Genomic DNA, 23,397 nt, shown 5'->3' with positions numbered 1-23,397 from the left:
TATATAAGTACAATTTTTGGAGTTTATCTAGTATTTTAAAATTATTAATTTTAAAATTTCTCCAAATGACGTTATTTCGATAAAATAAACGGATGACTAACACTTTTGACGATTAACATATATATCAAGCATGATTTTGAGAGTTCATGTGGTATTTTTGATTTTTTTTTGTTTAGTTTAGTTTGAAATATTCACGGCTATAAAGTTCAGAAATAAAAAAAATATGATGTGTAAAGTTCATGTAATATTTTTTTTTTAAATTTTGTTTAGTTTAGTATGGAATCCACACAACTATAAAATTTGGAAAAAAAATATGCATGATTTGTAAAGTTCAGGTGGGAATAAGCCTTGTTTCTGCACTATGTATTCTAGAGCCTCTGCTTCTCTCCGCTGGTTCTAAAATTTTAGGTACTGTAAACGATTTAGTAAAAATTTCAGTTAAAAAAAATTATACAGATTTGGGAGCTATGTCTAATATCCATGTAATTTTTTTTCAAAAATTTGAAACCTCGAGACCAATATTTTATTCGGCTTGGTCATGTTTCTCCCTTCTTGTTGAATATGATTTGTTCCCATAGAGCTGTTAGTTGTTCTTCTGAATCGGTGGTCTCTTTGGTTTTACTATGGATTATCTATCTACTTAGCTCTAATCGCTTACCGTCTCAAATTATTTATGTTTTAACTAAAATTCGATATCTTATAGAAACACTGTTACATGCGCATAAAGTTGAAAAATATTTTGTTCTTTAATTAAGAACTTAATTAACTGTAATTACATGCTTTAAAAGTACAATTCGATTTATGATTGATACCAAAACTATAAGTTTGGGTAAAGTATAAAAATTGAATATGGCCCAGAAAAGTAGTTATCCGTGGTTCAAGAAAGTAAAAAGCGCACTGCTTTCCTGCCCAAAACAACGCTTAAATCGGAACCGTTAAAACTCTAAAACATTCATCAACAACTCAGCCGTTGATTGTTTAATGATTAGACATAATGTACACTAGCACACACAGGATAACCACTCAGTGGACTATAAACATAGTCTACCTGTAGTCGGAAAAAAATCTCGATCGAATTAAAAATATCTTCGCGTCGTCATCGTCATCGTCATCGTCCTTCTAGGGTTTACTCAAAGCTCTTTCCTGCTCCCAGTAACCATGAGGTACAATTAGATCATCGATTTCTTCTAGGCTCCAGTAAAATGGGAACGGGGGTTTAGATTCGGGTCTAGGGTTTTAAGCCCTAATTTTGCAATCTGATTTGGGGTTTATTGTTGCAGTCACCATCCTGAAGTGAAGTGGGCAGAGAGGGAGGATAAGGTTTACTTGACAGTGCTATTGCCTGATGCTAAGGATGCGAACGTTAAGCTTGATCCCGAAGGTGTTTTTGAGTTCTCTGCCAAAGCTGGACCGGAGAACCAGGTTTATGAGCTTAAGCTTGAGCTTAGTGATAAGGTCAATGTAGAGGTGAGGGTTACAAGACCTTGTTTTCGGTTCCGTCTGTTTTGCATCTTTTGATGTTTTCTTTGGGGGATGTCAGGAAAGCAAAATCAACATTGGATTGAGGAGCATATTCTGCATCGTGGAGAAAGCAGAGCCGAAATGGTGGAGTAAGCTGTTGCGTGTTGGAGGGAAACCTCCTCACTATGTTAAAGTTGACTGGGACAAGTGGGTTGATGAGGATGAAGATCCCGCCACTGGTTAGCAACATAGCTCTCTGCACTTGAGGCATTGTTCATTTTTGGTTGTCTTATTTATATTTTTGGATAGGTCCTGGAGATATGGATATGGGCGGAATGGGTGGAATGGGCGGGATGGATTTCTCGGTATTGCTTTTATGTTATATTGTTGACTATCTTTTGTTTCGTTTAGTTAAGATTTGAGAAAGACTTACATGGTTCTTGCTTCTTATAGAACTTTGGTGGAATGGGAGGTATGGGAGGTATGGGAGGTATGGGAGGTCTCGAGGGGCTTGGTGGTATGGGTGGAATGGCCGGGCTTGAAGGGCTCGGTGGAATGGGCGGTCTTGGTGGGATGGGCGGTATGGGAGGGCCTGGTGGAATGGGTGGTATGGAAGAATTTGAAGATAGTGATGATGAAGGTGAGATCTTGTTCAAAACCTCTTTTCTTGATTAAGTTCGGTCAGCTCATTTTTGTTGATATGATATGTTTTTCGGGTTTTATGCTGGCGTAATCCTTGATTTATAACTCTTTGTATGTGCAGGAGAAGAAGTCAAGTCTGGAGAGAAAAAGGAGGAAGCTCAAGCCACTGCTCCTGCAACAGAGGAGACGAAAACCGAAGAGCAAACAACTGTCAAGAGTGACAAATGAAGACACTATCCTGAAACCTGGCTAACCAAGAGTTGTTTATGAAAACCGCTTGTTGGTTTGTTCGTTTTAAATCTTTTCCCTCTGCTTATTTTTTACTTGTTGGATTGTTGAATTCCCGATTCGGGTCTTGTATGGTTTGCTCTTCTTATAGTAGTATCATTGCTATTGTTGTTGAACTTGGAATATTTTTGTTGCTTGTAGTGAGTGACTTAAAAGAGTTTGTGAGAAGAAGCTCTTTATAATATTGTCTTATCTCCATAAGTACTAGGTAGTCGATAGACTACTAATCTAAGTTTTACAAATCAAACACTATCCATTCATAGCTTCTTTTTTCAGCTGTGAAATAATATTTTAATTGACTGGAAGTGTTAAATTTCCATGGAAGAAATGAATTTAGGTATAGAATTACCATTTTTAAAGTGAAAACAAAATCCACTGCCAATCAACGTTTTCTAAAGAACAAGAGATCAGAATCGGTGTACAAATGTAGAGCTAAGGAAACTGTATAGAGCTGGTAAGTAGAGAGAGAGATACACATTTGATGATGACAATGGGCCTATAGATAAGGCGTTTGATTATAATAATGGGCCTATAAATAAGGCTTTCTCATTCCCGCGAATTAACTAACAAACTAAAGCCCAGTCAGTAAACGACGTCGTATAGGGGAGACTTGACAAAACCCTTGTGCTTAAACCCATTCTCCGCCGCTTGAACTTTTATCTCCCTTTCATCTGAAAAAGAAAAGAAAAAGTCTGCGAGAGAGAGAGAGAGAGAGAGAGAGAGATGGCGAGGTCAAGGAGGAAGTACAAGAACTCGAGAGCCAAAGTGCGCGTCGCTCTCCCCAAGAAGAACCCAAACATCTTCAAACCAGCTTTCAACTTCCCTCCCAAGCTCCGCGCCCTCATGGCCGACGACGTCCCCGAGTGGGACGATCAAGCCAGCGTCATCCACAACTACAAATCCTTCGGCGTCATCTCCAACCCTAACCTGCTCGGCATCCGATCTCGCACCGACCATATGATCCAGGACGACTCCCTCAACGTTCCCCCACCTCCTCAGCCTCCGACCGATGATCCCGTTGCCAAGGAGTTCGAGCCCATCGATTCCGGTAGCGAGCTCGAGGAAGACGGTAACTTTCTTTCTCTCTCTTCTAACGTTTGATTCTCTTATCGGAACAAGTTGGAGTAGTCTTGTGGATTCGATTTTGAAATTAGGGTTTTTAGTGAAAATTTTGGGGGAAACTGAAAAATCTTAGCTTGTAATGCAAGTATCACGCTTTTGTTTATTAGATTATTATCTATGGAGTATTATGATCACTTTAGCAACTACACAAGCTAAATAAGCATGAATCTGCTTCATAACCTTCTCTATCTGTTGAAAGAGTTAATGCAAGAATCTTTTATTGGGTCTGACTAAGTTTGTACCAAATGCTTTTGATTTGAGATGTGTAGATCTTAAGACAGCATTAGGGAAGCAAAGAAAAGATGGAAAGAGTGCTCCTTTACAGCCTCTTACAACTATGCAACGTACGCATATCAGACGTTTGGTCGAGAAACATGGTGATGACATTGAGGTTAGTTAGTTAGCCACTTCTCTAATGATCTACTACCACATGTAACTACTTGTCTTTCTAACTCCTACTTGTTTGAACAACAGGCCATGTACCGGGACAGGAAGCTAAACTCGATGCAGCATTCGGTTGCAACACTACAGAAGCTGTGCATAAGATATCACATGTACAAGGATAAGAACCCTGTTTTAGTTCCATTCTGATGGAAAAAAATTAAATGTATTACGTCTTTGTCTCTTCTGCGCTCTTTTTTCCCTCTAAACTTGCAACAACTACAACTTTATAACACTATGCTTATCCAGTTCTTATAAATTGAAAAAAAATCTTAGTTTTTAGAATCTGTTTTAAGAGTTTTCAAAATTTTCACAAACAAATTGTATCACTCTGTATAAGCAAATCACACTGACAGAGGAAAGCATAAGGCAACCAAGATTAAGTTTTTTTTTATTAGCTTGTAATCAATCAAAACCAATATCAAGTTGAGAAGCCACGCATATCAAGTTGTTATATTCCAGTGAAGCTTCGGCATTGATAATCCCAATACTCTTTGGCTTGCTGTAACCTCTCTGCTCTCTCTGTTTTACGTCTTTCTTCCCAATACTCCCGGCAGCTGAATGCATTACACGATTAAAATCCTGTAGTTTAGTCCTGTTTCTTAAAAGGACAGGCTACAAAGACTACAATATAACGAGTTTGGTTATATTCCTTTACCTTCTCTTAAGCAAGATACTGAGCTCGTCCAAGTGAACAGCACCTTTATAAACACAAACCTGTCATCGAATGGGCCAGATACAGGGGTTAAGATGCAAGATTAGACTAGATCAATAAAAGCAGTGAAGAATAAGTATTAACCTCACGGCAAAGCGGGCATTTTTCAGACGGGTCTGCTGTTTTCAAGCCATCTACTACGTTCACTGATGCAGCAGAACAAGCACACATGTAGCAATATATGTGACCGCATGTTAAAGATATCGGATCAAACATCGTGTCCTGTTTTTTTTTTTTGTACCATCAGTTTTAACACGTAAGTTGAAGAATCTTTTTACATTTTAGATATAAACATTCATAATTTTTGGCAAGATTCTTTCAATAAGATACTAAAAAAAAGACTTAGTCTGGAATCTGCAAGAGGAGAGTGGAATAGCACTTTGACACACAACAGAGATAAGACTTTATCATAATAGGCTTAAGATTAACTACCAAGTCAACTAATAGTTTTTATTTGACACTGAGATTCTATGAAGTCATCTTAATTTTTTGCTTACCAAGCATATTGAACAAGTCAAGTCGATGTCAACTTTTAGAGAATCAGAGAGCTCGCAGGAAAGCAAAGGCTTTCCATCATCAAACACCAAAGAGCAACCATCAAACAGTGCAGGAGGAGGAGAAGCCAAACCAGCTCCAGAGCAATCCTTCTGAGTCTCTTCCAGGTTGATGTGAAACGCCATGAGCTCGCATAGCCACGGTGATTGAAGGATTTCGATATGCATTTTCTGGACTTGTGTCTTAAACGCTTGTCCTTGGCTAGACTCATGAATCTGCATGACCAAAATATTAATTATAAATTGAATATTAAAGAATGTATTTGATAAGATGAAATGAACCTTGTCGTATTTTTTGAGGATTTTTCTAATGGCGACCGAGTTGATGAGGGCGTAGCTAACCAAGTCTTTGCCTTCTTGGATCAAACCGAGATGGCTCCTTTTGCGATTGTTGTTGCCTTTGAGCCAAGTAAGACACCTTTTGAAACGAGAAGCTAAATGTAACTCGAGAAGCTTCTGAGCATTCTCGTTAAACCATCCCACAACATCTTCCATCTCCTTGAGAAGCTCCGGGAAGAACGTTCCATCACAAACTTCACAAAGACAAATTAAAAAAAACATTTAAATAATAAAAATAAGAAAGGGATTTTTCAGGTGGGGGGGAAGAACAGTTAGTTACCTGTGCATTCACGAGGACAGTTGTTGCCATGTTGGTGATTGATTGAAGCAATCTGATGATCTCTTCTTCTGCATCTCTTGAGAATTTTCTTGAGCTTCTTGAAGCCAACGCCAGGTAGATTCTTCTTCTCCTTTTGTCCTTGCATGTACTCCTCATACTTCTTACAGAACTTCATTTCTCCAAAACGTACAATTAAATTAAATTAATAAAGACACACACAAAAAGAGAGAGGGGTTATAAGTTTTAGATGACCATCAACAAATCTGATCAAGAAAAACGAGTTTTATCTTATTCTATCTCTCTCACTTGCGTCTCGTGTTGGCTTTATAGAAGAAAAACAGAGGAAGAGGAAGAAGGAGAAAGAAAGGTGGTAATGTCGGCGGAAAACAAAACTAAAAAGAACGCAAAAGTCAAATTGTTGTTTTTGGGAACATATCAAAAAGTTATTAAAAGGTACTAATATTTGTGTTATTGGAAGGGATTATTGAAATAATATTTGACTGTTGGTTGATTTCTATTTCGGTTAATTTATGTTAACATTAACTAATATGTATTGACAGACTCGTTATGATATATATTCAAACAAGTTTTTAATTTTAGCAATGACCACCTTTAATACACATCTCACATTAGATCTCTTTCTAAATGCCGCGTGTGGTTTCTGAGTTTTAGGTACCCCATTGGTTGAAGTATTTTACATGAATTTTTGTTTCTAAAAATTTAGAAAGAATATATAATTAAAACTAATAATTTTAAGTTTTTGATCTACAAATAATAATATGTGTGGGAGATATTTTAGAGTTTTAAGAATTGGTGTCATTATTTTTATGTCCTCTTGCGTAAATTCTATCAAATATTAGTAAGCAAAAAAAAATTCTTATTGCCTTCTTAGTGGGGTCAAATTAGCAACTAAAAAGGGTTATAATACCATTTCAACGAAGTTTAAACTGATTTGCATATTGCCACCAAATCTTTGCTTTTATCATTGTCAAGCCGCCCATTTTGTTTATTTTTAACTTAGTGACCCCATTAAGATTTTGCCACCAAATCTTATTTTATTTAATTTGTTTAGATTTTCATTATTTGCAATCTTTGTAACTCTACATAGTTTTTTTTGTTCATAAAAATGTGATTTCCTTATAGCTTATAAGCAAAAAAATTAGAGGAATATGTACATATGCATTTTAAAAGGATCCCAAATCCTTAGCTATACTGTTTGAGCCTTTGAGGTACAGTAAAGACATAGTATCACGATTTGGCCAATTTCATTTTGGTGAATTGCAAGAACGTATCCAAATTTTAATGTGGATTTATTGTAGAAAGTGTAATTATATATTATTGAAAAATTTAAATAAACATACATTAATTATTCTAAAAAGTTCCAAAATATCTTCAAGAGTTAACAGGAAAGAGGAACACCATTGATTTACTGCTAAAGTGCAATTTGTTTTATTCAATTCGAGTGGTTGTTGATTGTGAACATTTTAGGCCCAGTAAACAGTGGAATTAAAGTTTTCAAAAAAAACCCCAAATAAAAGTTAGTCAAAAGATTTTCGTATCTATACATATACAAAGGTTAGTGACTTAGCATACAATATAGGGAATTTTTTTCATAATTTTTAAATAAATACAACAAATTTTTTTTAATTTTTTAAACCATACAGTATAATCGTCTCAGACATTAAATGATCAGATAGCTGAAGATAAAGCATGCGACCGATGATGAAGCCTTCCTCCCAGAAAGGAAGAGTACCAGTGGGCAGAGAGTTTAGGGTACCTATTTAGATAAGGATCCTTGAAGTCCACGTAATATAATCCATAACTCATGTTATACCCTCCAAATACCTCATACAAATCCATCAACGACCACTGAAAATACCCTCTTACGTTCGCTCCTTTCCTGCTTTTGGTATAATTGAAATCTTAAAGAGTCTTGACACATTCATGGAACTTGTAAACGTACTACAGTAAAATTTACCTGAGTGAATGTAGCACTGCTTCAATGTGTGAGCTCAGATACTTAATTCTCGAAGTGTCCTCGAGTGATGAGCTTTGAGGAGTCATCTGACCATTCTCTGCGATGTAGATAGGAGGGTTGCCATAGTTTTCTTTGATATACAACAGTACTTGTTGCAAACTCCATGGTGTATTTGCAAACTGAATGAAGCAAAGTCACCAAACATTAGTCTCTCTCTCTCAAGTGATCACTTATGGAATATATTTACAAACCTCATTATTGAAAGATGTGTTTCCAACCACTGCAAGGAAAATAAGAGCAATCATGAGCCACATCATTAGCTTTAATCTTCGACACAGAATCATATAACTTACGGGTCAGTTCCACAGCCATGTCAATGTTAAAATCACGAAGATTTTGTTTCAAAGAGGAAGAGTTATCCTTGACGTAAACTGCCATGTAATTTATCACTCCTACAAAATCGATTGCACCCTTAACTTGGTCAGACTCATCCTCTGTAAAAGCAGGTAATCTAGACCCAACTCTGGTCTTCATCGTCTCAGGATAATCTCCAAACACCAGCGGATGTAAGACCCTTAATTACAACAATAAAAATGAAAATCAGTGATCAAAGTATAATAGATGCTTCAACATTTGATTCTTTTTCTTTTTAATATCAGGAGGTTCGAGGTCGAATCTCTAAATCTCCCATGCCCGAAATCACAACATATAATATTAGTTTCCAGTGGACATTTGATTCTTTAGACTTACCAACCAATAAAGAAGTCATTTACTCTAGCTGTTGCTTGCTTGTCCTCTGTAGAGTTACTTAAGGGGGCAGCACCGTATGTGCATATGCTAATGCCTACCGAACCGTGCTGCTTATGCTGTGTGATGAAGTGGAGATACTGTCTTAGCTAAAGACGGTAGTGAATATGGAAGACAGAAAAAGAAGAAGAACCTGGTACTGTTTCTTGTATAAGTTTGTGGCAGAAGCGTGTGCGAGCAACATATTGTGTACAGCAATGTAAGGCTCAGTGGGAGAGTTTCCTTCAGAACAGTTAAGTCCAAATGGAAGAGAGCATCGACCAGGGGGTGTTACTCCCTGGTCATACCCTCCAAGTGCAAACACGTTGGCCTCGTTTATTGTAGTCCAATGCAAAACTCTATCTCCAAACTCCTTGAAGCAAGTATCTGCATAAGCTGTGAAGTCTCTCCTACATTCATTACAAGAAAGATATGTATAAGACTATACTTGGTAAAAGCCTAGACCAGGATATGGAAAATCTGTAAGCATCCAATCCAATCTCTACCATTAGCTTCACATCTTCCTGCAAGACAAATTTGGTTGGTGCAGCGGTTAATGAGATAAACCATGTCACACGTAATATTAATATATATATATAGAGAAATGTTATAATAGATGGGAGAAGGGGACCTTGTATTTGTGATATTGGTCACATGCAACATCCCCTGTTGCTCCTCCAGAGTGTCCTGCAAATGATACATCGAGCTTATGTGTACATCTCTTGTTAAAGTCTCTATAGAGAGAGATCGAGAGAAGGAATAGTAGATAATAAAAACCTGCATGAGCAAAAACATCCCAAATGCTACGAGTTCTCCCGTCTTCCTCAGCAGCTCCTTCTACCTGTTTGTTCATCGTGGAGACAATATTAAAAAAAAATACTGTTTTATCTGATAGTTTGTGATCTTTCATCGCAACATGAAAGGTGAAAATGTAAGGTTGCAAAATTCAGGAAAAAAAAAGATGTTGAAGAAGGAGAACCTGATAGGCTGATGTGCCAGAACCAAAGACAAATCCTGGAGGGAAATCGTCTCTGCTGTACCCTTCTTCAAGTGATGAGAGTTCGGTAAATGCCAAAATCAGCAAAAGAAAGAGAATGATGAGACTATTATTGTTCACTAGCTTCATCTCTGTGGTCTCGTTGCTGCAGTGTACAGAGAAGAAGATTAAAACCTAGCAGAAACTTTGGTAAGCAAGGACGACAGATAGAAAATACACATGCGGTGGAAGAGTTAGGTTGCAACACGACATCTCAATGTTTGTTTTTTCTACTGTTTCGATTGACAAGTTTAATGAATAAGAGCAGACAAGGTGTGGCTTTCAAAAGTCCTAATAGTTTTCTTTACTTTCTTATGGACACACGTGTGAATGAACATGTGACTTGTTCTGAAGAAACATCACACTCTTTCAAAGTTGTATCATATCCCCAGTTAGTAAAACCAGTGTTTTAAAAGTCGATCTACACTTCGGACTAGTCAACCAATTGAATCTAAACAAAACCATTTTTCTAGACCGATTTTTTCAAATATCAATTCAGACACAACTAATCAAATATGAGTCAGCCGCCTAGCAGATTTCTGAAACATTGAATAAAACAGAGGCAGTAGTCAGATGAGAGTGGGTTGGAAAATGATAGATGTAAAAACAACCTCGTCTTGAAAGCCAATCAATGTCAACGATATATCAACCAAAAAACATCCCAAAAAATAAGAATCTTGAAACACGAATAATGACGAGATTTTCTAAATCGTATGGTCATCAAATCAACTTCTGTAGCAAAATTCACGGATGCCCCTTGAGAACCACAGATTCCATATTGCCATTATCCATTGGACCAATTTAGTTTTACTACTTCACTGTTATACATATTAATTCCCTTTTTGTTTTGCTTAAATTTGGATTAATTCCCATTTTCTAGTCGATGATTGTAAGTATTTCCATATCTATGAAACAAAACCATTTTCTTCTCCAGATTTTTTTTAAAAAAAAAAACATAATTTGAAACAGATTAGAAACACAGCAGGTGAGTTATGAATCTAATTATATACATGCAATTTTTTTCCCAAGTTGTTAGTTTAATTCCACAATAAAGATTCATTAGGTAGATAACTACCATTGTACCAAACATCTTACTAATGACCATTGTCACTCTCCTAACACTTGAAAGATTTGTGGATAACAACCATATTCATTATTGATATTATATAAACTAAGTACACAACATGTTAGAAGTTCTAGATGGCTCTAGAACCGACATATATATTTATGTTATACGAGTTGTTATGTAACGATAAGTCTTGGAGTAGATATTGTTAGATATCGATAAAAACCAAATCGATATGTCTTTATCGATATTAATATCTACTCCAAGACTTATTGTTACATAACAATTCGTATAACATAAATATATATGTCGGTTCTAAATGGTTCTAGAACCTCTAACAACATATATGTGCAATAACAAAGCTCAAAACCAAAATGGTTCAAGTTGATCCTCGCTACATCACGCGAAGTCAAACTCATGCTGAGCCTCATCCTCTTCCACCTATCAACCACCCGCCGCCACCAACGCCACTGCATGGTAAGGCTCCTCCTCCTCCTCCAGGACCTCCACCTCCCGGAGCTACCTAGTTTTCAAGACCTTCACATCCACCTGGACCACCATATTAATAGCCATGCATGCATGACTTGTTCGTCTAGTTAAGTATATGCGTGTAGAAAATAAGCTCCTATTGTTGGTTTATGGGAGACGTACGTACGTGGTCTTTATAGTCAGTTGTCGCAATAAGCTCCTCTTGTATAGGAGTAGCGCCATTTAGCTAGTCCAGAGAGTTTGTTTCAAAAGTTTTTTACAAACCAAAAGAATTAACCCAAGAAATTAACCGAATAAGTGGGCCAAAAGCCCATTGGGTCTTAATTGCTTATAATCTCTCCACTAAAATTGAAAACCCTAGGGACGCCGTTTATATTCTCTCTCTTAACCTTTCACCCAATTGGTTCAGCGGTTAAGCTAGAGAGTTAGAATTTGCATAGAGAGAGAAGATGGCTCGAGGAGCGGCGGTGAAGTCGAGTGCGAAGAAGAAAGGAGTGTCGTTCGTAATCGACTGCTCTAAACCAGTCGATGACAAGATCATGGAGATCGCCACGCTCGAGAAGTTCCTCCAGGAACGCATCAAGGTCGGAGGCAAACCCGGAGCTCTCGGCGACGCCGTTTCCATCACAACCGCCAAGGGAAAGATCACCGTCACCGCCGATTCCACCTTCTCCAAACGGTACATCACGACTCTAATTTGCTATTGAGTTGAAATGTATCAAAAGACAGTTAGTTTTATAACTACCATAAACCCTAACTTGCGCGCCAAGCAATCGTTTCTCTACTTAAATATTAATTTGTTTTGGATTTTAAAATTAGGTACTTGAAGTATCTGACGAAGAAGTATTTGAAGAAGTACAACATCCGTGATTGGCTCCGCGTGATTGCGTCGAACAAAGACAGGAACCTCTATGAGCTAAGGTACTTCAACATCGAAGACGATGCAGCTGGTGAGGAAGAAGATTAAGGCACTGTCTTCTTCTTTCTTCATTTCTTTTTTTTATATACATTTTGTCAGAGATTATTGTTGGCATTGGTGTTTATTTGGATTGTTCGATCATTGAGTTTAATGAAAGAATGATGTTTGACTAAGTTTCATTTTACACCTCTCATACATAACATTTGGTAACCACTCAATTTGGACCTGATATTTTTCTTCCCCCTGGTTGGTCCGACGAAAATTTTGATTTGACATCTCTCTATTTAGAAGAAAATATCCTAAAATATAAATAAATAATTAACTTCACAAAAATTCATTAACTGCAAAAATTAAAAATTATTTATCATCTTTAGTGTAAATATGCGTTTTTTTTTACTTTTAAGTATTAAATTTTGAGACTTTATTATGACATTATAACAAAAAGCCGTTTTTCAACCAGACATAGCAGAACCGTTTAAAAACAAATTAATAGTTACAGATTACTATTAGTTTGATCGGATAATTACAATTTAAAACCCTAAACCTTGGTTACTGTATATATTAAAAACAGAAAATAAAAGAAGGGTGAAAAGCCTAGATTAACGCAGTCACGCAGCCATTCATCTCTCCTTTCCTCTATATAACCCCTGCTCCCCCTCTTCCTTTCTCCTCATCCCACAAAGCAATTTGCAACTCAAGCAAAGAGAGAGAGAGAGAGAGAGAGAGAGAGATAAGAGAAAGAGAGGTGATCAAGTTTCTTCTGCTAAAGATCTAAAGTTTCTCACCTCACAATGGCTCGCTCTCTCTCTACCGCTAAGACCCTCTCCGTCATCGTCGCCGAAGGGTTCTCCAACGCCATCTACAGGTAACAGCCCTACATCTATGCAAAACGTGTCTATCGTTCTGTTTTTTCGTCGCTTTAACTAAATGGTGACGTTTTTGGGGTTCATTTCAGACGAGGGTTCGCCGTCGCAGCCGACACGGCGTTGCATGGGAGCGTTGCGAGCGGTGGAACAACCGCTTCTACCGCGGCGATGAAGAAGAACGTTGGGGAAGAGTCAAGCGAGAAGGCGCCGTGGATCCCAGATCCTAAAACCGGTTACTACAGACCCGCTACCGTTTCTGAGGAGATTGACCCGGCGGAGCTACGAGCTGTTCTCTTGAACAACAAGCAATAATTACTTTTCAAATAAACAAAAACGCTTCTAAGATAGTTATGTTAATGTTGTTTAATCCCATGTTTTAAGGGGAGAGAATTGAGAAAATGGGTTATGATCCTTTGTGGTGAACCCACCATCTTATTCTGTTGCGAGTTTTCTAGTGATCGTTTTGATCCATCCTAATAAAGTTATAAAAACGTTTCATCTATCAAGTTTTTTTTACTATTGTAAAATCTAAAAACATTAGATAAAGTTATGTAACAGAACAGAAGTTAAAAATGACTTGTCTGAAAAACCCCACTACTTTGTATTGAAGTTATTAGATCGTTTCTTACTAGTGCTCGATACATATCTAAATAATAGTTAACAACTAAAAACATGGTCCTTGCTCCTTACAGATGATGATGATGATATATTGTTAGTTAGGTGTTCCTAAGATCGCTAACAATATGGTTAGCACGATTTCTTGAAACCCAAGATTTAACTACTCACAAAAATATTCTGTGTTTTCTTTGTTGCAACAACAAAGATTCTGCTTATTCTCTCCGTATCAGGATAGGACCATCTTGTTGCTATTAAAACCAAATAGAATAATATACAGAAAATGTTTAGATATTTTTAACATTAACGAATCAATGTGATAAGAGGATTCAACCACCTGGCACGTCATGTTGCAGTAGGAGAAATGGTGATCATAGGAATAATAAGTGAACTTAATGCAATTTGAAAATAAGAAGAGGAGAAAGCTCTAACTTGTGAGCCTCGTATAATAACTTTCGACTATGAAAAAGACCACATAACTTACGTGTTTATGGTTGAGAGGTATTGGCTCAAACTAAATCCCAAAGGCCAATTGCGGGGAAAAAACGACGTAAGGACAGTTTGTAACCTCGCAATCACAACCAAGTGGAGTTTCTTTAGGCTAATAAGAAAAAAAATATCAGGTTGTTTTTCCATCACAATCCAGATTTTTTTTAATTATACGTACTAGAAAGATAAATGACAATTGCAAAAGTCGGAAGAATCATCAAAAATACTAAGAGCCAAGAGGTGTATTGAATTAATGATTTTAGGAGATTTTAGAATTTTATTAAAATCTCGTTATTCAATCAATAATTTTAAAAACTCTTTTAAAATCTCCTGTTATTCAATATGTGATTTATGAAAAGTCATTTCAATTCTCTTACAATCCTCTGTTATTTAATTAACAATTTGTATAAATTATATCAAATATCTTGTTATTCAATTGAAAACAATATTTAACAAGAAAAATTTGTGATACAGATTTTAGGAGACTTCATGTTATTTTTAGTTAAAAATAGTTCTTGTGAAATAACATCTCTATAGATATTATTTGAAGATATTTGAAATAATGGTCTGGTAAAAATGGAGGAACATGGTCTGGTAAAAATGGCAAACCGGCTTTGTGCATATGGGTCAAAGTCAAACTGTTAACTAAAACTGTAAACCGGTTCTCAACCTGAATAAAGACCCGAGTTCAACTGAGATCAGCTGAATATCCATACATATATTCAACGAATCAGAATTTATCTTCTTGATATCATGCCACCATTAAAATTACAGAAAAAGAAACTATATCTCAGCTTCATCTTCAAGTTACTGTTTCCATATTCTTGGTACCTTTGATGGAGGAAATAAATTCAAAACAGATTACCAATCGCTCCTACCAGCAATTTCTTCTTCGAAGCTCCCTCCGGCTGAACTCTTTGGAATCATCCAGGAGAACATCTATCCTCTCAATTTGCTCTGTTTCTTCCACCGTAGGTTTCCGAAAATGGTATTTAAATTTGAGTATGTGGTGTTCAAAAAAAAAAATCAAAGTCAGAATCTTGAACCATTCATTACTCATTTTAGCAAGAGCTCATGAATCTGAATCACGAACCAACACAGGCCAAGAACCCACTGATTCATCTAAAAACCAGAGAAACTCTATCAAACTGTTGTCTCACTTATCTGAAGCCTAACATACCAAAGATATATACTTGCAGTCCATCCTAAACATCTACACTAAATAAGCTCATAATAAATCAATAACAAGTAAAGCATCTAAACAAAAACAAAAAAAAAAATCAAATTTCCCAATGTATGCACCGTTTTATTACTTTTGGAAGAGTACAATACATTGGTTGATTAATCCAACGATCTTCTTAAGAACAGATACAAAGCAAAGCAATTGTTGAAACAAAGAACCAAAGCCTCCAAAGAGTTCAGGTTCTGTAAGAAAAGTCCCCCTCATTCACATAAATTAATTACAAGTGAATAAGCTAAGCACCTTCAGACCGAAGAGACAAGAGGGTTTCTTCCCAAATTCTCCGACTTCAATCCGTTGCAATCGAACCCGCATCCACACTGCGGCGACTCGTAAAACTCCTCGATCGCGAAGTTCGCCGACGTGATCCCGACGGAGAACTCGAGCTCGTCTCCGTCCCTGATAACCTCCACGATGTTGAGCCACAAGAAGAGAACTTTCACCTTCACGCCGGTGAGCTTCGTGATCTTGTTCTCCGATATGACGCCGGAGATGGTCGATTTGTAATCCAATTGGTAAGAGCCTTGGAGGGCGAAGCTGCACGACTTGTCGAAATACGCGTGGAACTTCCCCGTGGATTCGTCCAGATCGTAGGACAAGACTCCTTTGGGGAGAATGCCGACGGGGAAGTTGTAGCTTTGGAGGAGAGTGTACGCCGTCGGCAAATCGTCGTCTGCAGATGCGGTGGTGAACGGAACGCAGAAGAGGAAGAGAAACGAGGCGGTTAGAATCGGGAACAGAGTCATGGGTCTTTCAATCACACGATCTCTAAGAATCTGAGCAAACAAGACTGATTAAGTTTATCCCGTTTGGATTATCGTTTTGCTACAGTTTCTCGGGAAGGAAGAGGAATAGAGGGTTTGAAGTGAGAGACGTGACGGAGTTTTAAGAGCTGGCCCATGTGAAAATATCTAACAGACCAGTAAACGACGCCGTCATTACCAAACAGCTGAACACGTGTCATCGGACAGAACATGAGGTGTCTTTACTCTTTTTGGATTGTTAGGATAATTACCAAAGTGATTATCTTGCGGAGAGAACATGAGGTGTCATCGAAATTTTTTTTTTCAAAATTTATTTTTATTTGTTTTTTTCTAATTTTTTTTTGTAATTCGAAAATACTTTTTGAAACTATTTTTAAAATTTTTATTTTTAATTTTTTAATATTTATTTTTTATTTTATAAAATTTTAAACTTCAATCTCAAATCCCCACATTTAACTCTAAACTCTAATGTTTAAATTAATTAACCGTAGGGGTATAAATGTATATTTACCTCTTTAATAAAACATTTTGGTCATTTTGATCACTAGAGTATATATTTGTGACAAAAAAAAAATTTAGTGCTATCATAAGGTATTTCTCTAAAATCAGCTATTTTTTATTTTATATAAAAATATTTTTAAAATAGAAGATTCCAAAAAGTTAAAACTTTTTGTAAATTAATAACTCTATAAATTAATAAAATTTCATAGTTCCAACATTATTAATCTATGGAGCTTTTATTGTATTAAAAATTAATATTTTAGCAATTAAAATGATATATGTGTAACTATTCATATGAATACTAACATTTATTCAGTCACTAGTCCATAGTATCACAAACCACTCAAGCTTTTAGTTTAGTATGAAAATTATGAATACAACAGTTTATTAAGCTAATAGGTAAAGTGATTATTTATTTATTTTATTCATGACAATTTGGAGGTGGGTGAGCTTTAAGAGGAAAATTTCAGCTCACGACAATAAAACCCACAACCACACTGTGGGCTCCTCGCGAATTGATGCGCCGAGAATTCTTCCGAAGCAGCACCAACTGAGAGTTCGAGTTCTTGGCCGTCACTAGTCACCTCCCCGATGCTCAGCCAGAAGTAAAGCACTTTGACGCTTACACCCTTCAGCCTACTGACCCGTCCGTTTTTTATGAAGCCCGAGACGATAGGCTGGTACTTGACCTTGTATACCTCGATGGGGAACCGACACGTGTTGTTTAGATAGACTTTGAAAAAGCCAGTTTTGGGGTTTAGGTCGTAGTCGATGACACCTTCTGGTAATATTCCTCGTGGTAACTTGTATTTTTGGACAACATCGTAAGCTGTTAGGTTTGTGCCTGAAACGTACAAAGAAGTGGCAAAAAGGAAGAGTGACAGAACGAGTATGGACATTGTTTCTAATTAACGTCGTGTCTCGTTTTGGGATGTCTCTGTGTGTTTATATATAATATCAAACTTAGATTAGCCCTACATTTCTTTGGCGTTGAGCTTGGTTTTCGGTTTGTTACAGTTCCAACACAAAGAATACAGGTTCTTTCTTCAAATTAATTAATTGAAAAAAGAAATAACTAAGAGCAAGTAACAAAAATGTATATTATGAAATCAAACCGCTGGTATAAGGCACTCCGGTCTTCCAAATCCAATCATCTTCGAGAAATAAACCAGTGACTGTGAAATTAGCTGCATCAGTCGAATTAATCACGTGGTAACCGGGCCATGTAACTCGGTTTGTAGTGTTTGAACCAGGTCCGGTATTGTTATACTCAGCGTAGTATAACGTACTCAATGCGAAATCGCCGTTCCATTCTCTCCACCCAACCGGTTCGACAAAACCATCAATGTACGATTCCATGATAACCGTCCGTGAATAATTCTTCCACGGTCGACCCAAATACGTCTCAACCGTATAATTACTCAAAACAAGATCATCCGCTGGTCTAATAGTACAGTTTTGGATCGACGTACCCGTGTTCTGGTTCGGATCAGACCGGCCTTGTGCGGTGATTGCGTTGAACTGGTTGGGCATCGGTTTTCTCGGATATAGATTGCAATTCTGAAACACAACAGCCGCGTTTCCAAATATAAAATCGACCGTTCCGTAGACATCGCATTCTCTATAAAACTGTCTTAGAGAATGCGTGTAGAGCGTATCTTGATAGGCCTCGAAACTACAACTATAAAAGATGGAGAAATCTGCACCGCTCCGTAACGCGACCGCCTGGTGCTTCTCTGGTCCGGCTGTGTTCTGGAAAGTTATGTTCACCGCAACGAAGTTCGGTGCTGTCACAGCTGAAAAGTTCACGTGCAAAAAGATTATTATCAATCGATCCAAAAATATTACAGTATGCATCTCGCCACTAGATAAATAAAGAAACAAAATGAAATGGTTGTTAAGTACACATTCAGTGTTATTAATGTATCATGTCTCCTATTCACCACTTTCAATTTATCTTTTTTGACCAATAGTTGAAAATGCAATAATTAAAGGGGAGCTATTGACGTACTCGATGCATTAAATATTATGGGAAAATAACTTTAAGATCTCGAGACATTATTACACATAACATGTGATGTCTGACGTACCAAAGGTGGCGGAGTTAAAAGTTGTCCAACCGTCGACAACGCTTCTATTCCCCGTGACCACCGTCTGGTTTATTCCGTCGCCGATCATCATCACGTACCTTTTGTTTTTCGCGATCGAAACGTATTCTTCGTATATCCCCGCCGTCACGTAAATCAAGAAGAACCCGCCGCTTCCGTCGGTGTTATTCGGAGCAGCCCCCACGGCCGCCGTGATGTTGGTGAAGTTCCCGGTTCCGTCCTGAATCACGGTGACGATGTCGCTTATCAAAACCATGCTTCCGTCGTCTCCGTCACCGGCACCGTCGGTGAGTTTTCTCCTGCTGAGAGATTCGTAAACGGCTTTGGTTCGTTCTGTCATTTTTAACGGCAGAGCTCCGTTTCGGAACAGACGGAACGGTTTGGTGTGAGTAGACGTTCCGGAGCTCGGGTGGGCCCAAGGATACCCGGCCCGTTTCTTCTTTTTTGGGACCCATCCTTTGGTGAAGAGAGCGAGCGAGACGCTGAAGAGCTTCGTGTCATTGACGAGGGGCAAAGCGACGCCGTTTCGCACTGTCCACGTGGCTGACGACGAAGCGGCGGTGGTAAGTCCCTCGAGACACGTCTGCTCGTTAGTTAACGCCGCGGAGAGAAGCGTTTGTACATCGTCCGCCTTTGGAAACGATAACGTTTTGAAGGTTGACGTTTCGTTAACGGTTTCAAACGACGTTAAGAGATAGTCCATGGTTAGACCGGCTAGGAAACGGCAGTCTTGGAGAGCTCTAGTAACGGCGGGTGGAGATGCATGAGCGTTGCGTTTTAGATATTTATCGACCGTGCGGATGAACTTTCGCGATTGAGATAGCGATTTGCGGATTGAGAAACGGCCGTATTGCTGAACGTTGCCTTGGCTGTGTGGGAAAACTGTTTTGCAGTATTTTGGATCCGGCGTCGTTTTGCAGATGGTTGAAGACTTTGATAGGTTGTGTGAAGCAACAAGGAGTGACTGAAGAAAGCATAATAGTGTTATGAGAAAGAGCAAGGGAGATTCCATCGTTACTGGGACTTTTTATTTTTATTTTTATGTGAATAAAAAGTTTAGGTTTAGTGGTTTATATAGAATGTGTTGATTGATGATGAACGGGGATGAGGTGGGTCCATTTTTTTATATATTACCATAAAGTTTATTGTTCTTGCTTTCATATCAATCTAATGGCATATCCAATGTATATGTATAGTATAATATTGAACTAGATTTGTTTAAGTCAACTCGTTTGGGAGTCTTAAAAACGCGTAGGTTGTTTCAGGATTATATAATAACCATCGGATACTCTTGTCAGCTGATTCAGACTTGCTTAGCTGTTAATACAGAACCATGTGATCGTTCACAATATGAATCTTAATAATAGTCCATTACATATATAAGTAGTTCGTACTCTCGTTTCCCTCAAGCAATGCGATTTCGAAGTAGCGGTTATGCTGTTTGGAATTGTTTTCATTTCTCCATACAAGTATAAATCACTTACATATAGATTTTGTTTAATGTAGTACATCATACATTCAATATTTAACGTCACTTTGATTAAAACCAACATTAATACTAATCAACGACGAGGTGTTTGCATTAACATCTCCACAGTCAGATGTAATTGGTAAATTAAGTCTGCTTAATAATCGACTGGTGCAAATGAAGTTATCGACGTCGCGTTGTTCCTAAGAATTAGTGATTGTAGCCGTTGAGATTCGATCAGCTTCACAATAAGCCTCTATAATTATGATTAGTCAGTTCTGGATAGATTACATAACCCACCAGCAAGTAATCGTGTGTTAGAAACTTAGAATTAATACTCTTGTTAAATTTTCATAGTTTTTGTCAGATATATAGAAATGTTAAAATTAATTGTCATGGAAACCATCTCAAGGCAGAACGGTCCGAAAACGACCGACTGTGACCTAGATTTGCAAAACATTAAATATCTAGTCGCATTTTTTTAGTCTTTAAGATACTTGCGAGGTTAATATCTGTGTAAAGAATGCCACCAGAAGTAACTAGTCACTCAAGTTACTGTGGTTACTCCCGAGTTTTAAGACATTCAAATATTTAGTTCTCCAGCTAAGATAATACTATACGACTCGGTTGATTCATATCATCTGTTATTTTAATGCCAAACCATGACTTTGCTATGAGACCATATAATGCAAACATGATTAATGGTGGATAATAGAAAACTTCACTGACTGAGATGAAGAATTTACCAAGTTAGAAAACATGATTCCATCATCAATTTATGCGGAATACCGATCATTTGCAAGTAATTGCTTGCAATCTTTTTTTTTTTTTTGATAAGCAATTGCTTGCAATCTTTAGATGGGTAATTAATTGAGTTTTGCTTATCATTTCTAACCACTTAATCAACATATTTACTTTTGATGCAGCGGCGTTGGAAAGCTAGCGTAGGAGCCTCAATGGTAGAAATATAATCTAAGTTATTTTTATATTCTTATGATGTCGAATTTTTCATATTGAAAAATATTACAACTTTTTTTTTTCTTTCTGTTGATAACAGATTTAACAATTTTTTTATAAAAAGGAGTAGGCTCGCTTTTTTCTCATATGCAAAACTTACCGTGAAATTAGATTGTTATTAGCTAACATTAGGTGGTCAAACATCCGCAAAAGAAGATGAAACCACACATTCTGGTATTTACCTAAAACCATTATCTTAAAAAGAGATTTGAATCCAAAAATAGCATACCCACTAACCTATATAACATCATGAATCCTCCCATGATCAAATCACTTTTAAATTTGTGTATACTTGTTTAAAAGTACAAAAAACCAAAAAAAAATAAAAAGATATTATCACCATGGCTAACGCAAGAATGTTAGCCGCTAAGGCAAATAACACTAATATTGGTTCATTCATTATAATGGCCTTGGTACTTGGTTCTTGCGTGGCTAACGGTGAATATCTTGGAGGCGGCCGTGAACTTACTGGCAACCCTACCGTATTTGATATAACTCAGTTTGGAGCAGTGGGAGATGGTCGCACCAATACTTTCAAGGTAAGATTTCTTAGATTCTTTTTGTAATTATTACTAGTATTTGTGTATTTGGAACTTTTCTAATATAGAAATACAAATATGCAGGCGTTTTTGAAAGCATGGATCCAAGTGTGTGCAAGTCCTGTACCAGCAACACTACTAGTCCCTAAAGGAAATTTCTTGGCTGGTCCAATTATTTTCGCCGGTCCATGCAAAAGCAAAGTGACCGTCAATGTTCAAGGCACGATCAGTGCTACAACAAGCGGATTCGCAACCCCTGAATGGATCTTATTCGAGCGTGTCGACAATGTCCACCTCACCGGACCTGGCATAATTCACGGCAGAGGTGAAGCAATATGGGGAGCAGATGGTTGTGGCAAAAAGTTTAAATGCAATCTCCCCCCAACGGTAAAAATTTGTTAATGTACACATATATCATCCAAGTATTAATATGTTGTGTACTAATCACTTGTATACATGCAGTCTCTAAAATTCAGAAACATAGTAAATCTTGAAGTCAGCGGCATTAGCTCGGTCAACGCAAAGGCCTTCCACATGTTCTTGGTGAAAACCGTGAATGTCAACATCCACAACATTAAGATTATCGCCCCTGCTGAAAGTCCCAACACGGATGGTATCCATTTGAGCAATGCCGACAACGTTAGGATCCTAGACAGTTTTATAGGGACCGGAGACGATTGTGTTTCAGTCGGTCGTGGTTCCAACAATGTAACCGTCGAACGTGTGGTTTGTGGTCCTGGACACGGCCTCAGTGTTGGTAGTCTTGGTAAGTACCCCAACGAGGAGGACGTTAGCGGCATTCACTTTAAGAACTGCACAATGAGAAATACCGACAATGGTCTTAGAATCAAGAGTTGGGGTGGTTCGACACCAAGCAAGGCTGTGGACATTCATTTTGAAGATATTATCATGGAAAACGTCAAGAACCCAATCATCATTGACCAAAACTATGGTTCAAGAGGCGGGGTAAGTATACATATTTACCGGAGAAAATCTTAAAACCAAAACTGATATTAACATCTTCACCGTTCAGCAGCTTACATAATTTTTTTTTTTTTTTTTTTGTGTTTTGTAGGAGTCAAGAGTTGCCATAAGCGATGTGTTGTTCAAGGGTGTAAAAGGAACAACAATTACAAAAGATTTTGTTCAGTTCATGTGCAGCAAATCGGTACCGTGTAAAGGAGTCGTAGTCGACGATGTTAAATTAAGCTTCGTAGGCCACAAAGGAGGACATCCATCGGCGTCAGGTGGTTTGATCGGATCTCTTTGTAATAACGCCGGTGTTGTATTTGGTGGAAGGGTTAACTTCCCTCTGTGCCCAAATCAAAAATAAGCTTTTTGGTCTAAATAATATATAAAGGAAGAAAAAAATCAAAAGTTTCCACAAACATTTGTTTTGTTTGTGGATTAGTTTGGAAAGTTTATCAACATGAAATAATCATTGGAATATCAGACTTTTGATAATGTTGTTTTCCTAACTTGTTTCTTTTTTTTTTTACTTTTCTGAGTTTGGGTAAATGTATAATAAATAGATGCTTCGGCTGGTTGTATCCATTTTGCGTATAAAAATCCTTTTCTATTCAAAAAGCACCGATCAAAAGAAACAAGTAAAAAAAACCATCAGCTTCAATCCTGAATCGCAATATTGTTTCTTAAATTCAGCTTAACCTACAA

At 37.4% G+C, this 23,397-nt stretch overlaps 9 protein-coding genes and 1 pseudogene across 10 annotated transcripts; 5 read left to right on the top strand and 5 right to left on the bottom strand.

Moving 5' to 3' along the window:
* Positions 1-1,019: 1,019 nt before the first annotated feature.
* Positions 1,020-2,575, top strand: LOC106423108 (co-chaperone protein p23-1). The gene is made up of 6 exons (XM_013863891.3): positions 1,020-1,163; positions 1,281-1,467; positions 1,541-1,700; positions 1,771-1,826; positions 1,915-2,101; positions 2,225-2,575. The coding sequence occupies exons 1-6, from the start codon at positions 1,159-1,161 to the stop codon at positions 2,329-2,331; spliced, it is 702 nt and encodes a 233-aa protein (XP_013719345.1). The 5' UTR covers positions 1,020-1,158; the 3' UTR covers positions 2,332-2,575.
* A 462-nt stretch (positions 2,576-3,037) lies between these two features.
* On the top strand, positions 3,038-4,241 carry LOC106422918 (nucleolar protein 16). Its single transcript, XM_013863701.3, has 3 exons — positions 3,038-3,460; positions 3,783-3,904; positions 3,988-4,241. The coding sequence occupies exons 1-3, from the start codon at positions 3,115-3,117 to the stop codon at positions 4,102-4,104; spliced, it is 585 nt and encodes a 194-aa protein (XP_013719155.2). The 5' UTR covers positions 3,038-3,114; the 3' UTR covers positions 4,105-4,241.
* Positions 4,227-6,257, bottom strand: LOC106422917 (E3 ubiquitin-protein ligase BAH1). 2 transcript variants are annotated; one of them, XM_013863699.3, is made up of 6 exons: positions 5,843-6,257; positions 5,506-5,756; positions 5,167-5,439; positions 4,754-4,891; positions 4,613-4,671; positions 4,227-4,511 (listed from the first exon to the last, which is right to left on the bottom strand). In XM_013863699.3, the coding sequence occupies exons 1-6, from the start codon at positions 6,015-6,017 to the stop codon at positions 4,406-4,408; spliced, it is 1,002 nt and encodes a 333-aa protein (XP_013719153.1). In that variant the 5' UTR covers positions 6,018-6,257; the 3' UTR covers positions 4,227-4,405. The 2 variants fall into 2 exon arrangements, 1 of the variants encoding a protein (XP_013719153.1); XR_002654605.2 differs by having other exon boundaries at positions 4,262-4,511; positions 4,754-4,815; positions 5,843-6,250.
* A 1,155-nt stretch (positions 6,258-7,412) lies between these two features.
* LOC106422956 lies at positions 7,413-9,824 on the bottom strand (annotated as a pseudogene).
* Positions 9,825-11,561: 1,737 nt separating this feature from the next.
* LOC106423011 (60S ribosomal protein L22-3) lies at positions 11,562-12,289 on the top strand. Its single transcript, XM_013863797.3, has 2 exons — positions 11,562-11,876; positions 12,017-12,289. Exons 1-2 carry the CDS (start codon positions 11,647-11,649, stop codon positions 12,162-12,164), a joined length of 378 nt encoding a protein of 125 aa, XP_013719251.1. The 5' UTR covers positions 11,562-11,646; the 3' UTR covers positions 12,165-12,289.
* Positions 12,290-12,708: 419 nt separating this feature from the next.
* On the top strand, positions 12,709-13,484 carry LOC106423002 (late embryogenis abundant protein 2). The gene is made up of 2 exons (XM_013863789.3): positions 12,709-12,981; positions 13,072-13,484. Exons 1-2 carry the CDS (start codon positions 12,908-12,910, stop codon positions 13,292-13,294), a joined length of 297 nt encoding a protein of 98 aa, XP_013719243.1. The 5' UTR covers positions 12,709-12,907; the 3' UTR covers positions 13,295-13,484.
* Positions 13,485-15,371: 1,887 nt separating this feature from the next.
* LOC106422913 lies at positions 15,372-16,230 on the bottom strand. Its single transcript, XM_013863694.3, has one exon. It carries the CDS (start codon positions 16,070-16,072, stop codon positions 15,572-15,574), a length of 501 nt encoding a protein of 166 aa, XP_013719148.1. The 5' UTR covers positions 16,073-16,230; the 3' UTR covers positions 15,372-15,571.
* Positions 16,231-16,857: 627 nt separating this feature from the next.
* Positions 16,858-17,565, bottom strand: LOC106422955. The gene has a single exon (XM_013863743.3). The coding sequence runs from the start codon at positions 17,488-17,490 to the stop codon at positions 17,044-17,046; it is 447 nt and encodes a 148-aa protein (XP_013719197.1). The 5' UTR covers positions 17,491-17,565; the 3' UTR covers positions 16,858-17,043.
* Positions 17,566-17,623: 58 nt separating this feature from the next.
* On the bottom strand, positions 17,624-19,740 carry LOC106423066 (probable pectinesterase/pectinesterase inhibitor 7). The gene is made up of 2 exons (XM_013863848.3): positions 18,682-19,740; positions 17,624-18,387 (listed from the first exon to the last, which is right to left on the bottom strand). The coding sequence occupies exons 1-2, from the start codon at positions 19,709-19,711 to the stop codon at positions 17,693-17,695; spliced, it is 1,725 nt and encodes a 574-aa protein (XP_013719302.1). The 5' UTR covers positions 19,712-19,740; the 3' UTR covers positions 17,624-17,692.
* Positions 19,741-21,446: 1,706 nt separating this feature from the next.
* Positions 21,447-23,310, top strand: LOC106423001 (exopolygalacturonase clone GBGE184-like). Its single transcript, XM_013863787.3, has 4 exons — positions 21,447-21,723; positions 21,808-22,110; positions 22,186-22,689; positions 22,799-23,310. The coding sequence occupies exons 1-4, from the start codon at positions 21,526-21,528 to the stop codon at positions 23,054-23,056; spliced, it is 1,263 nt and encodes a 420-aa protein (XP_013719241.1). The 5' UTR covers positions 21,447-21,525; the 3' UTR covers positions 23,057-23,310.
* Positions 23,311-23,397: the final 87 nt, after the last annotated feature.

Source organism: Brassica napus, chromosome A10, assembly GCF_020379485.1.
Source record: "Brassica napus cultivar Da-Ae chromosome A10, Da-Ae, whole genome shotgun sequence".
NCBI classification, from domain to species: Eukaryota; Viridiplantae; Streptophyta; class Magnoliopsida; order Brassicales; family Brassicaceae; genus Brassica; species Brassica napus.
The sequence above is the reverse complement of the archived record's forward strand: the minus strand, read 5'-3'. Positions and strand labels throughout refer to the sequence as shown.

What these genes read in the sequence shown, in the direction of transcription:
- LOC106423108 (XM_013863891.3), top strand. An exon ending in GTGATAAGGTCAATGTAGAG is followed by an intron (nt 1,468 to 1,540) that starts GTGAGGGTTACA and finishes GGGGGATGTCAG; the next exon opens with GAAAGCAAAATCAACATTGG. An exon ending in TGAAGATAGTGATGATGAAG is followed by an intron (nt 2,102 to 2,224) that starts GTGAGATCTTGT and finishes TTGTATGTGCAG; the next exon opens with GAGAAGAAGTCAAGTCTGGA.
- LOC106422918 (XM_013863701.3), top strand. Translation starts at nt 3,115, where the DNA reads ATGGCGAGGTCAAGGAGGAAGTACAAGAACTCGAGAGCCAAAGTGCGC. An exon ending in TAGCGAGCTCGAGGAAGACG is followed by an intron (nt 3,461 to 3,782) that starts GTAACTTTCTTT and finishes TGAGATGTGTAG; the next exon opens with ATCTTAAGACAGCATTAGGG. An exon ending in AACATGGTGATGACATTGAG is followed by an intron (nt 3,905 to 3,987) that starts GTTAGTTAGTTA and finishes TTTGAACAACAG; the next exon opens with GCCATGTACCGGGACAGGAA.
- LOC106422917 (XM_013863699.3), bottom strand. Translation starts at nt 6,017, where the DNA reads ATGAAGTTCTGTAAGAAGTATGAGGAGTACATGCAAGGACAAAAGGAG. An exon ending in CTGTCCTCGTGAATGCACAG is followed by an intron (nt 5,757 to 5,842) that starts GTAACTAACTGT and finishes GTCTTTGTGAAG; the next exon opens with TTTGTGATGGAACGTTCTTC. An exon ending in AATGCCCGCTTTGCCGTGAG is followed by an intron (nt 4,672 to 4,753) that starts GTTAATACTTAT and finishes ATTCGATGACAG; the next exon opens with GTTTGTGTTTATAAAGGTGC.
- LOC106423011 (XM_013863797.3), top strand. Translation starts at nt 11,647, where the DNA reads ATGGCTCGAGGAGCGGCGGTGAAGTCGAGTGCGAAGAAGAAAGGAGTG. An exon ending in GATTCCACCTTCTCCAAACG is followed by an intron (nt 11,877 to 12,016) that starts GTACATCACGAC and finishes TTTTAAAATTAG; the next exon opens with GTACTTGAAGTATCTGACGA.
- LOC106423002 (XM_013863789.3), top strand. Translation starts at nt 12,908, where the DNA reads ATGGCTCGCTCTCTCTCTACCGCTAAGACCCTCTCCGTCATCGTCGCC. An exon ending in TTCTCCAACGCCATCTACAG is followed by an intron (nt 12,982 to 13,071) that starts GTAACAGCCCTA and finishes GGTTCATTTCAG; the next exon opens with ACGAGGGTTCGCCGTCGCAG.
- LOC106422913 (XM_013863694.3), bottom strand. Translation starts at nt 16,072, where the DNA reads ATGACTCTGTTCCCGATTCTAACCGCCTCGTTTCTCTTCCTCTTCTGC.
- LOC106422955 (XM_013863743.3), bottom strand. Translation starts at nt 17,490, where the DNA reads ATGTCCATACTCGTTCTGTCACTCTTCCTTTTTGCCACTTCTTTGTAC.
- LOC106423066 (XM_013863848.3), bottom strand. Translation starts at nt 19,711, where the DNA reads ATGGAATCTCCCTTGCTCTTTCTCATAACACTATTATGCTTTCTTCAG. An exon ending in TTTTAACTCCGCCACCTTTG is followed by an intron (nt 18,388 to 18,681) that starts GTACGTCAGACA and finishes TGAACTTTTCAG; the next exon opens with CTGTGACAGCACCGAACTTC.
- LOC106423001 (XM_013863787.3), top strand. Translation starts at nt 21,526, where the DNA reads ATGGCTAACGCAAGAATGTTAGCCGCTAAGGCAAATAACACTAATATT. An exon ending in GTCGCACCAATACTTTCAAG is followed by an intron (nt 21,724 to 21,807) that starts GTAAGATTTCTT and finishes ACAAATATGCAG; the next exon opens with GCGTTTTTGAAAGCATGGAT. An exon ending in ACTATGGTTCAAGAGGCGGG is followed by an intron (nt 22,690 to 22,798) that starts GTAAGTATACAT and finishes TGTGTTTTGTAG; the next exon opens with GAGTCAAGAGTTGCCATAAG.